Source organism: Heterocephalus glaber, unplaced genomic scaffold (assembly GCF_053883595.1).
Source record: "Heterocephalus glaber isolate CG9 unplaced genomic scaffold, H.glaber_assembly_v1.0 deba00001431, whole genome shotgun sequence".
Classification (NCBI taxonomy): Eukaryota; Metazoa; Chordata; class Mammalia; order Rodentia; family Bathyergidae; genus Heterocephalus; species Heterocephalus glaber.
Window position 1 is genome coordinate 3,255,324 of NW_028258295.1, and position 10,598 is coordinate 3,265,921.

Sequence of the window (10,598 nt, forward strand, 5' to 3'; positions counted from 1 at the left end):
TCAGAACTTTTTTGGAGTGCTGGTTTGGTGATCATGAATTTTTTTTCAGGTTTTCTTCATTATGGAAGTATTTTATTTCTTCATCAATTTTGAAAGATAATTTTACAGGTATGTCAATCTAGGTTGGAGGTTATTTTCCTTTAGGGCTTTACTTAGGTGTTTAACTCTCCCTGATGTAAGTGTTTGTGTTGAGAAATCTGTGATTTTGGTGGGTTTTAATTTATAGGTTATTTGTTTCTTTTTTCAAACAACTTTTAATATTTTGTTCTTGTGTTGAATTTCTGGAATCTTGACTATTATGCCTTGAGTGAAATTTTTTTCTGATCATTGCTAATTGGAGTCCTGCATGCCTCACTTATCTGTATGTCAAATTCTTTTTCCATGCTTGTGAAATTTTCTGCCATTACTTCTGTGAACAGAAGTATGTCCTTTGTGCTATCTTATGATTTTTCATTGATTCCAATTAATCTTATATTATTCTTATTTGCATCATCTAGCAGCTATTGGATTGATTTTTCATGGTCCTTTGCTATTTTTAAGAAGTCATTCATTTGGTGGTTGCTAACCACAAGCCTGTCTTTTAGGTCTGATCTATCTTTTCATTGGCTGTTTCTGCTGTATATATGTTCAATAAAATTTTTAATCTCCTGGATATATATTTGAATGTGTTTTATGTAATGTAGTTATTTCCTATGTTGAGTATTCATGGTACCCATCACTTTCCTAAGCTCCTCTGTTAAAAAAAAATTTGTATCTACCCTAGATTTACTAATCTTGTCCTTTATATGGTCATCATCTCTTCAATAAACTGTACAATTATTTCTTTTTAAAAAAATTTTTATTTTATTGGTACATTTTATACAATACAGTTACATTCATCATTGGAAATTTGTACCTTTACATAATCTCTCTTGGTTCTTATTTTTTCTCCCTTCCCCTGCTCTCCCTTCAACCCCTCCATCCCTCTCTATTTACAAAGATTTTGTTTCCATTTTTTCATTTTCTCATATTAATTCCATTCCCTTCTTTCCTTTCCCCTACCCCTCCCATTTCCCCTTCCACTTTGCCCCTTTTTTCCTATTTCACATTATCTATTATACCTTTTAGTTCTTTCTTGTACTTTCAGTTTCTCACACCAGAGAAACTATTCAGTATTTACATATGTGTATCCTATTTATTTCACTTAAGTTTATCGCCTCAATGTGCATCCATTTAGCTATAAATGTTTCTAACTTCTCATTTTTTATGGCTGAGTAGTACTCCATTTTATATAAAAAAACACATTTTCTTTATCCAGTCTCCAGTTGATGGGCAATTGGGCTGCTTCCAAGTTTTAGCTATTAAAAATTGTGCTGCTATGAACACGGGTGCACATATATCACTGTGGTATGATTCTTTTAATTTTTTGGAGAAGATACCCAGCAGGGGAATAGCTGGGTCAAATGGGACTTCCAGTCCTAGTTCTTTGAGGTATCTCCATACTGATTTCAATAGTGGTTGCACCAGTCTACACTCCCACCAGCAGTGGAGCAGGGTTCCTCTTTCCCTACAACCCCACCAGCATTTGTTATTGGTGGATTTCATGATAGCAGCCATTCTTTCTGGAGTGAGGTGGAATCTCAGCGTTGTTTTCATTTGCATCTCTCGAATGACCAGTGATGTTGAACATTTTATCATATGTTTATTTGCTATTTCTATTTCTTTGTCTGAAAAATGTTCATTTCAGAGGCCCATTTTTGGGTTGGGTCTTTAAATTTGGGAGGTCTGATCTTTGTAAGTTCTTTATAGATTTGAGGTAGTAGACCTTTGTCTGAGAAACAGTAGGTGAAGATTTTTTCCCACATTGTGGGTTGTCTCTTCACACTGCTGGTGGTTTCTCTTGCTGTGCAGAAGCTTTTTAATAAGAAGAGATCCCACTTGTTGATTGTTTGTGCAAGTTCATAGGCAACTGAGGTTTTGTTCATAAAATTTTTCCCTACACCAATGTCTTCAAGAGTTCTACCTAACCTCTGTGCCAGCTGATTCAGCGTTTCTATTTTAATATTTAGATCTTTAATCCATTTCAATTTTAGTTTAGTCATGGTGAGAGATATAGGTCTAGTTTTAATCTTTGGCAAGTTGAAGCCCAATTTTTCCAGCACCATTTATTAAAGAGGCTATCTTTCCTCCAGTGAGGGTATTTGGCTCCTTTATCAAAGATAAGATGGCCGAGTCTGTCTGGCATTGTTTCTGCATCTTCTAATCTGTTCCACTGGTCCTCAGGTCTGTTTCTTTGCCAGTACCATGCTGTTTTTATCAGAGTAGCTTTGTAGTAGGGTTGCAGGTTGGGGATTGTGATACCCCCTGCCATGTCTCTGTTACCTAGAATTATTTTTGCTATTCTGGGTCTCTTCTTGTTCAAAATGAATTTTTGGATTGTTTTCTCAAGGTCTGTGAAGCATGCTGTTGGGATTTCAATTGAGATTGCATTGAATCTATGTAGCAGTTTTGGAAGTATAGCCATTTTCACTATGTTGATCCTTCCTACCAAGGAGCAAGGGGTGTCTTTCCATTTTCTGATATCTTCAATCCCTCTTTTCAGAGTGCTATAATCTTCAATTTGGTTGTTACGTGTAGAAGACTTTTGGTGGAGCTCTTGGGGTCTTCTATATAAAGTATCATGTCATCTGCATATAATGGCAATTTGACTTCTTCACTTCCTGTATTTATTCCTTTTATTTCTTTCTCTTGTCTAATTGCTGTAGGTAATGTTTCCAAAATTATATTGAATAGGAGTGGTGAGAGTGGTCCTCCTTGTCTTGTTCCTTATTTTAGTGTGAAGGATTCAATTTTTTACCATTTAGTATGATATTGGCTGTTGGTTTTTCATAGATGGCTTTTGTCCAATTGAGGCAGAGATTGTCTATGCTAATTTTTTGTATGGTTTTTTTCATAAATGTGTGTTGATTTTGTCAAATGCTTTTTCTGTATCACTTGAGATGATCATATGGTTTTCGTCTTGGCTCTATTGATATAGTGTATTACATTGATTGATTCACGTATATTGAACCGTCCCTGCATCCCTGGGATGAATCTCACTTGGTCAGGGTGTATGATCTTCTTGATGACCTTCTGCTTTCCATTTGGCAGTATCTTATTAAGGATTTTTTTTTGCATCTGTGTTCATTAGTGAGGTTGACCTATAGTTCTATTTTTCATTGCTTTGAGATCAAGGTGATGCTTGCTTCCAGGAATGAATTTGTGGGTATTGCTTCCCTTTCAATTTCATTGAAGAGTTTAAACAGTAGTGGCAGTAGTTCCTCTCTAAATCTTTTGTAGAATTCAGCAGTGAATTCATCAGGACCTGGGATTTTCTTATTTGGTAAGTTTTAAATTATGTTTTAAATTTCATTGATTGATATTGGGTCATTTAGAATTTTTAGGTCTTCTTCATTCAACTTTGGTAATTTATATGTATCTAGGTATCTGTCCATTTCTTCTGGTTTTCCATCTTATTGGCGTGTAGGTTCTGGAAGTAGGTATTGATGATCCTCTGCATTTCTTCTGGGTCTGTTGTAATTTCACCCTTTTCATTCCTAATTGCATGGATTTGGGTCTTTTCTTTTCTTTTTCTGATAAGGTTGGCTAAGGGTTTGTCAATTTTGTTGATTCTTTCAAAGAACCAACTCTTGGCTTCATAGATTTTTTTGTATTGTTTTGTCTCCATTGAATTGATTTCTCCTCTGATCTTTATAATTTCCTCCCTTGTCTGAGCTTTCGGGTTGTCCAACTCTTCTTTTTCTAGAAGCTTGAGATACAGCATCAGTTTGTTTAGTTGGGCTCACTCTGTTTTCCTAATATGAATATTCACTGCTATGAATTTGCCTCACAAGACTGCTTTCATTGTGTCCCATAGATTCTGATATATTGTACTGTGATTGTCATTTAATTGAAGGAACTGTCTGATTTCTTCTTTAATTTCCTATGTGACCAATTGGGTTTTCAGAAGTGTGCTTTTCAATTTCCATGTGTTTATGAAATTCTTGTGGTTCCTTTTGCTATTGATCTCCAATTTCATTGCACTATGGTCTGATAATATGCAGGGGATAACATCAATTCCTTTGCACTTACTTAAACATATTCTATGAACAAGTACATGGTCTATTTTGGAGAACCACCTGTGTGTAGCTGAAAAGAATGAATATTTTGATTTTGTGGAGTGGAACACTCTGTAAACACCTGTTAAGTTCATTTGTTCAAGAGTTTGATTGAGGGCTGAGGATTTAGCTCAGTGGTTCCAGCACCTGCCTCACAAGTGCAAGGTCCCGAGTTTGATTCCTGGTACCAAAAACAAAACAAAAAAAACCAAGAGTTTGATTGAGTTCTAGTATTTCATTGGCTATTTTTTGTCTAATTGATCTATCTATTTGTGACAATGGGGTATTGAGGTCCCCCACTACTATTGTATTAGTGCTTATATGACTTTTCTTATCCATTAATATTTGTTCTATATAGTTGGGTGGACTAGAGTTTGGTGCATATATATTTAAGATTGTCATCTTTTCCTGTTGGATTGTTACCTTTACAAGGGTGTCTCTCTTAATAAGTGTTGGTTTGAAATCCACTTGATCTGCAACGAGGATAGTTACTTGTGCTTTTTTTGGGTTCCCATCACATGAAGTATTGTTTTCTACCCTTTAAGTTTCAGTTTATGAGTTTCTTTTTGAATTATGTGTGTTTCTTGTATCCAGCATATTGTTGGATTTTGCTTCTTGACCCATTCTGCCAATCTATTTCTTTTGATTGGTAAGTTGAGACCATTAACATTGATGGTTATAACTGATACATATTGACTTGTCATTGTCGTGACTTTTTCTTTTTGTTGGATTCTCCCCCCCCTGCTTTTAATTTCTTTTTCTTTTTGTATTGGGGATCAAACTCGGGTCCTTGCCCTTGTTCAGCAGGCAGCTAAACCGCTGAGCTAAATCCCTGGCTCCTGCTTTTAATTTCTTGCCATGCCAGGTGGATTCATTCTTCTGGGCTTCCTGGGGTTGTGATCCTTGTCTTTTTCTAGGATTTTGTCTAAAATTTTTTGAGTGCTGGTTTGGTATTCATTAAGTTCCTGAGGTACCTTTTGTCATGAAAGTATCTTATTTCACCATCAATTTTGAAAGATAGTTTTGCAGGGTACATCAATCTGGGTTGGAGGCTATTTTCTTTTAGGGCTTGGAAAACATCACTCCAAGCTCTTTTTGCCTTGAGAGTTTGTGTTGAGAAGTCTGCTGTGATTCTGATGGGCTTTCCTTTGTATGTGATTTGTTTCTTTTCTCTAACTGCTTGTAGAACTTTGTTCTCCTGTTGGGTTTCTGGAATCTTAACAATTATATGCCTATGTGTAGATTTTTTTTTTTGATCAAGGCTATTTGGAGTCCTATATGCCTCAGTTATCTGTATGTCAAGTTCTTTTCCCCTGCTTGGGAAGTTTTCTGCCATTACTTCTGTGAACAGTTTTTTTATGTCATCTGCAGTCTCTCCTGTTTCATCGTTGACTCCAATCAGACTTATGTTATTCTTCTTTGCAGCATGTAGCAGCTGCTGGATTGGTTTCTCATGGTCTCTTACAAGTCTGAAGCAATTTTTTTTTTCCTGGTCACTAATTGCAATCTTATCTTCTATATCTAAAATTCTGTCCTCACATTGGCTCATTCTGCTGTGTAGACTTTCAATGGAGTTTTTAATCTCCTGGAAGTTTGTTTGCATCTGTTTTATGGATTGGATTTGTTTCCCATGTTGGGATTCCATCATGTTCCTCAGCTCCTCTCTAGATTTATTAATCATGTCTTGCACTATGAGCACAATCTCTGCTGTCATCTGAGAAATTATTCCTGATTTCATTTTTTTCCCGATCCTCTTTTGTTCCTAGCTCAGGGAGTTGAGTTTGTTGAGTATCAGAGTGTTCAATCTCATTTCCCTTTGCGGTTTCTGTAGGTGATCTGGGAGTCTAGTTTTGAAACTTATTTACATGTCTTCTCATTTCAACAGGGGGAGTGGTGCTGTTGGTGCCTGCATAGCTCACCTCCTTTGCACTGGGAGTGGTGGAATGGTGGCCCAGAAGCCCCTTCCTCTGCACTTGGAGCAGTGGTATGGCATCCCTGAAGCCCCTTTCTCTGTGGTGAAAACAGTGGAATGAAAGCCCAGAAGCCCCTTCCTCTGGGCTGGGAGAAGTGAATTAGTGGCTGGGAGGCCCCTTCCTCTGTGCTGGGAGCAATGGGACATTGGCCTTGAAGCCCCTTCTTCTGTGCTGGGAGCTGTGGTATGGCGTCCTGGAGGCCCCTACCTCTGCACTGGGAGTGGTGGTACAGCAGCCTGGAAGGCCCTACCTCTGTGCTGGGAGTGGTGGTATGGTAGCCCAGAGGCCACTACCTCTGTGCTGGGAGTGGTGGTACAGCAGCCCCGAAGCCCCTTCCTCTGCACTGGGAGCAGTGGAACAGTGACCCGGAAGTCCATTCCTCTGGGCTGGGAGTGGTGTAATGGCAGCCCCAAATCCCCTTCCTTTGGGCTGGGAGAAGTGGAACTGAAGCTGAGAGGCCCCTTCCTCTGTGCTGGGAGTGGTGGAACAGTGGCTCAGAAGCCCCTTCCTCTGGGCTGGGAGTGATGGAACTAGTTTGTAGAGGTTTCAGTCCATACTCAGCTGGCATGTACAGTTATTTCTGATTTCTTTTTCTAGAGCCTCATTCATCTGCTTTGCTACTCCTGCTGCTACTATTTCAGAAAGTCCAGCTGGGTAGCTTTTGATTACATCCACCTCAATGCTCCCTGGATTTACCTTGGGCAAGCTGGAGTTCCATGGTTGGATTTTTCTTCTGTATTTTCTCATTTTGTATTTTAAAAATTTATTTTCTGCATTGATGTTTGTGGATTGCTTATGGTAGGTAGCTTTGTCACTAGTACCAAGTCCTCAATGATTGCTTTTTAGAGATGTCTTCTATGAGCAGCTTGCTTTTGGCTTATGAATCTGTCCCAAGATCCTGCCTCTTTGATTTGTTAGGCCTTAAAGGTATCTGTTTGACCTAGTGCCCATTTCTTTGGTATTGGACTACTGTATTGTTTATGACCCCCAGACAATCTTGGTGCTGGCATACAAGGAAGAACAACTGATCACAACTGTGTTATCTTGGCTACAATAGTATGATCAGTAATAACAACAGCATCAAGAACAGCCCCACAAAGAACAAACTGTGATAATTATTAATTTGCTCTCTTTAAGTACAAACTTTATAATTATATAACAAAAATGCAAATCAATCTGAAAAGTATATATAGTAAATATCCCCTCAGAAATTTTACTCTCAGTGGAGAGAATTTATAAGGGATCAGAGGAGAAAATAGAGAAATAAGAGAAGAGAAAAACATTAGAAGCAAGGCTGAAGGCCAAAGAAGATTACTCAAGTTTTGAGAATCTGATTAAGAAGACAGAAGAGATAGAAGCAAGGAAAAAAAAACAAGAACAAGAAAAACAAAAAAACTAAAAACAATGTTTACAGTCATGAAAAAACAAAAACAGAACAAGAAAAAACAAAAACAAACAAGAAAAATCAAAAACCAAAAACCATATGAACAACACCACTCCCCCCAAAATAGCCCAAAAAACCAAAGGGAGGAAAAAACCCAGAAATTTCTCTATGACTTCAAGCCTGTGGTTATCTTCTGGTGGCTACAGTTTTGTAGTAGTGAACTAGTTAGAGCCCAGATCTGTGCTGGGTAACCCTGGTAAGTCTGCAGTAGGATTAGGGAAGTGCTGTTTGCATGGCTGAAGAATCCATGGAGGGAAAACTGTGGGGCATGAAGCAAAAGGACAGAACAAAGAGATACAAAAGCTGAGGCCAGGTGGACCTTTCCTCCAATGGGAGAAAAAAAACTGCCAGGCAACTGTAGTGCATTTGTTTATAGTGTAGCGATAAGGGAACTGAGGGGGGGAAGTAAAAGGGGGTGTCCATGACTGGAACAGGGAGAGCGGCTAGGGTCTGAAGGACATCATGCTTGATGGTTTTATGGTAAATGGGCGGGGAGGAAGGCACGTCCTCTTCTTGGCCAGGCCTTGCTCCACCACACCCTCTTGTCACCTGTTTTCCTCTCACAGGGCCCTGCCTCACCTGTGGGAGGAAGAGAACAAGATACATATTCCTTGTTCCACACAGGGCCCTGCCTCATCTGCCAGAGGAGGTGAGTTAGGCTTGGCCATAGTGATTAACAGCATAGTGCTCCCAGCAGGGAAGGGTGCTGGATAATACCATCAAGTCTGCAGTAAGGTTGGGAGAAGTGGAGATTCTAGTGCTTTCAACTCCACTGAAGTTCAGGCTGTTCCTGGCCTCTGGCTATGGAGCTAGGGTCTGAGTCTTCAGCCAGCAATGCTCTGGGTGTCCCATGGCTCCCTAACTTTTGACATCTCCCACGACTGTCTCTCACCCAGTTGCTGTGGAATTTCAAACCTGGGAGCCCTGAGATGAGGCCAACCCACAGCTGCTCTGAGTCCTGTGTTCAGTTGACTGCTCCCTAAAAAGGTGACCAAGTACTTTCCAGAGAACATGGCTGTGACCTGGACTAGAGTCACTCACCAGCCCTTGCAGTACACAGCATCCACTGATCCACTCCAGTGGCATGTTTCTCCCTGGAGGCCTGTGGACTCACCTGTCCTCACTGTCCTCTGTAGAGTCAATACACCTTTCTCACTCTGCGAGCTGGGAGTGAGGGTGGGGGGATTGCAGTTTGCCTTGTCTTTCTGCCCTGCAATCTGTCTCATCACTTTCTCTGTAGGTTCCAATTTTTCCCTCAGATCCTTCTTGGGTCCAGGGGATCCATCTCCCTTCTTCCTCTCTTCCACAAGTTGTCATTTTCCATCTGGATTATGCATCTTGGAGAGGTTGACTTATTGTTGCTTACGTCTCTACCATCAAATTTGTTCCCCTTTGCCCAGACATGAGCAGGGGTTTCTTTCAATTTCCATGGCTATGACTTACACTACTGGCATAGCTTTTGTTTTCTGGCACACTAACACATGATTGTATTCATGCAGAATGAATGTGTTGAAAGTAGGAATTATTATGTGTTGTACTAAATATTATGTCAACTTTTCCTTAATATCAAGGATATAATTCTATTCACTGTCTCTCTTAACACTTCTTTTACCTTCTCATTCTTCAAGCTATAAATAAAAGGGTTCAGAAGAGGGGTAACCACAGTGATGAGGACAGCAGCTACCTTGTCAAAGTCCAGTGAGTTGCTCAGATTGTTTCTCACATAAACAAAGATGTTGCTCCCATAAGCAATGGAGACTAAAGTGATATGAGAAGCACAGGTAGAAAAAGCTTTTTGATGGCCTTGGACTGAGGGAATGCATAGGATGGTAGAAATTATATAGGTGTAGGATCCAGCAGTGAATGTCAGGGAGCTCAGAATGACAAGGGCAGACAGGATAAAGTTTATTTTCTCAATAAGACAGGTATCTATACAAGCCACCTGAAGAAGAGGAGCAATGTCACAGGAGAAATGATTGATCTCTTTCCTACAGTAAGGTAGCCTTGTTACCACAATCATTGGTATCATCACAGACAGGAAAGCTCCCAACCAGCAGCCTGGAAGCAACATGAGGCAGGTCCTGCTGTTCATGATGATGGGGTAGTGCAGGGGTTTACAGATGGCCATGTAACGGTCAAAGGACATAACAGCCAAGAGTATAAACTCCACGGTCCCCAGGAAGAAGTAGAAGTATGTTTGGGTGATATAGCCAGCAAAGGATATGGTCTTCTGGTCTACCAGCAAGCAGGCTAGCAACTTTGGGGTAACAACGGTGGTGTACAAAATATCCAGAAATGACAACTTACTGAGGAAAAAGCACATTGGGGTTTGCAGCTGAGGCTCAGTCCATATTAGGAAAATGATCACAATATTTCCTGTTGCTGTTAATGTGTAAGTTAGTAAGAGAATAACAAAAAGGAGCACTCGAATCTCCAGGAGTGCAGGCAAGGCAGTCAGGGTAAATTCGGTCACTGTGCTCCAGTTTCCAGTGGCCATTGTTGCATTCTGGGCAATGCTCCTGAAGAAACAGGAGAAGGAAATCAGTTGAGGTCATTTTATAGACACCTGTTGACACTGTAATATTGAAAGCCTATTAACAGATGAATCATGGAATGTGGTCCTCTATCTGAAAGTCATTGTGTGCTTTCAGGAATCAAAATATTAAGTGTACTTCCCCTCTCCCCATATAATGAAGAGAAAAGACTGAATAAAACTGTCTTAAGCTTTCTATTTCTTTGCATTAAATGGAATTTCTGTTTTTCTACTTTTCCAGTTTGATTTTACCACCTACAGATGTGACTTGTACCTGAGCTAAAATTTCTTTCTATTACTCTAGAGTTTACAGTTACTAAGAAGGGGATCCTTTTAAGTACTTTCTACTTCTTTGTATAACTTTTTTTTCACTTTGACAGTTACATTTGTGAACTGTTGTAAGAGATAAAATTTATTTGGTTTTTCCTTTATCTGATGGTCTCCAGAGGCCTACCTTCCTCACTTGCAGTACTGGGGATTGAACTCATGGCCTTTGCACTGAGCTACATCTC

At 39.7% G+C, this 10,598-nt stretch overlaps 1 protein-coding gene across 1 annotated transcript; it reads right to left on the reverse strand.

The window, feature by feature from the left end:
* Positions 1-9,102: 9,102 nt before the first annotated feature.
* On the reverse strand, positions 9,103-10,050 carry Or6m1 (olfactory receptor family 6 subfamily M member 1). Its single transcript, XM_004870941.1, has one exon. The coding sequence runs from the start codon at positions 10,048-10,050 to the stop codon at positions 9,103-9,105; it is 948 nt and encodes a 315-aa protein (XP_004870998.1).
* Positions 10,051-10,598: the final 548 nt, after the last annotated feature.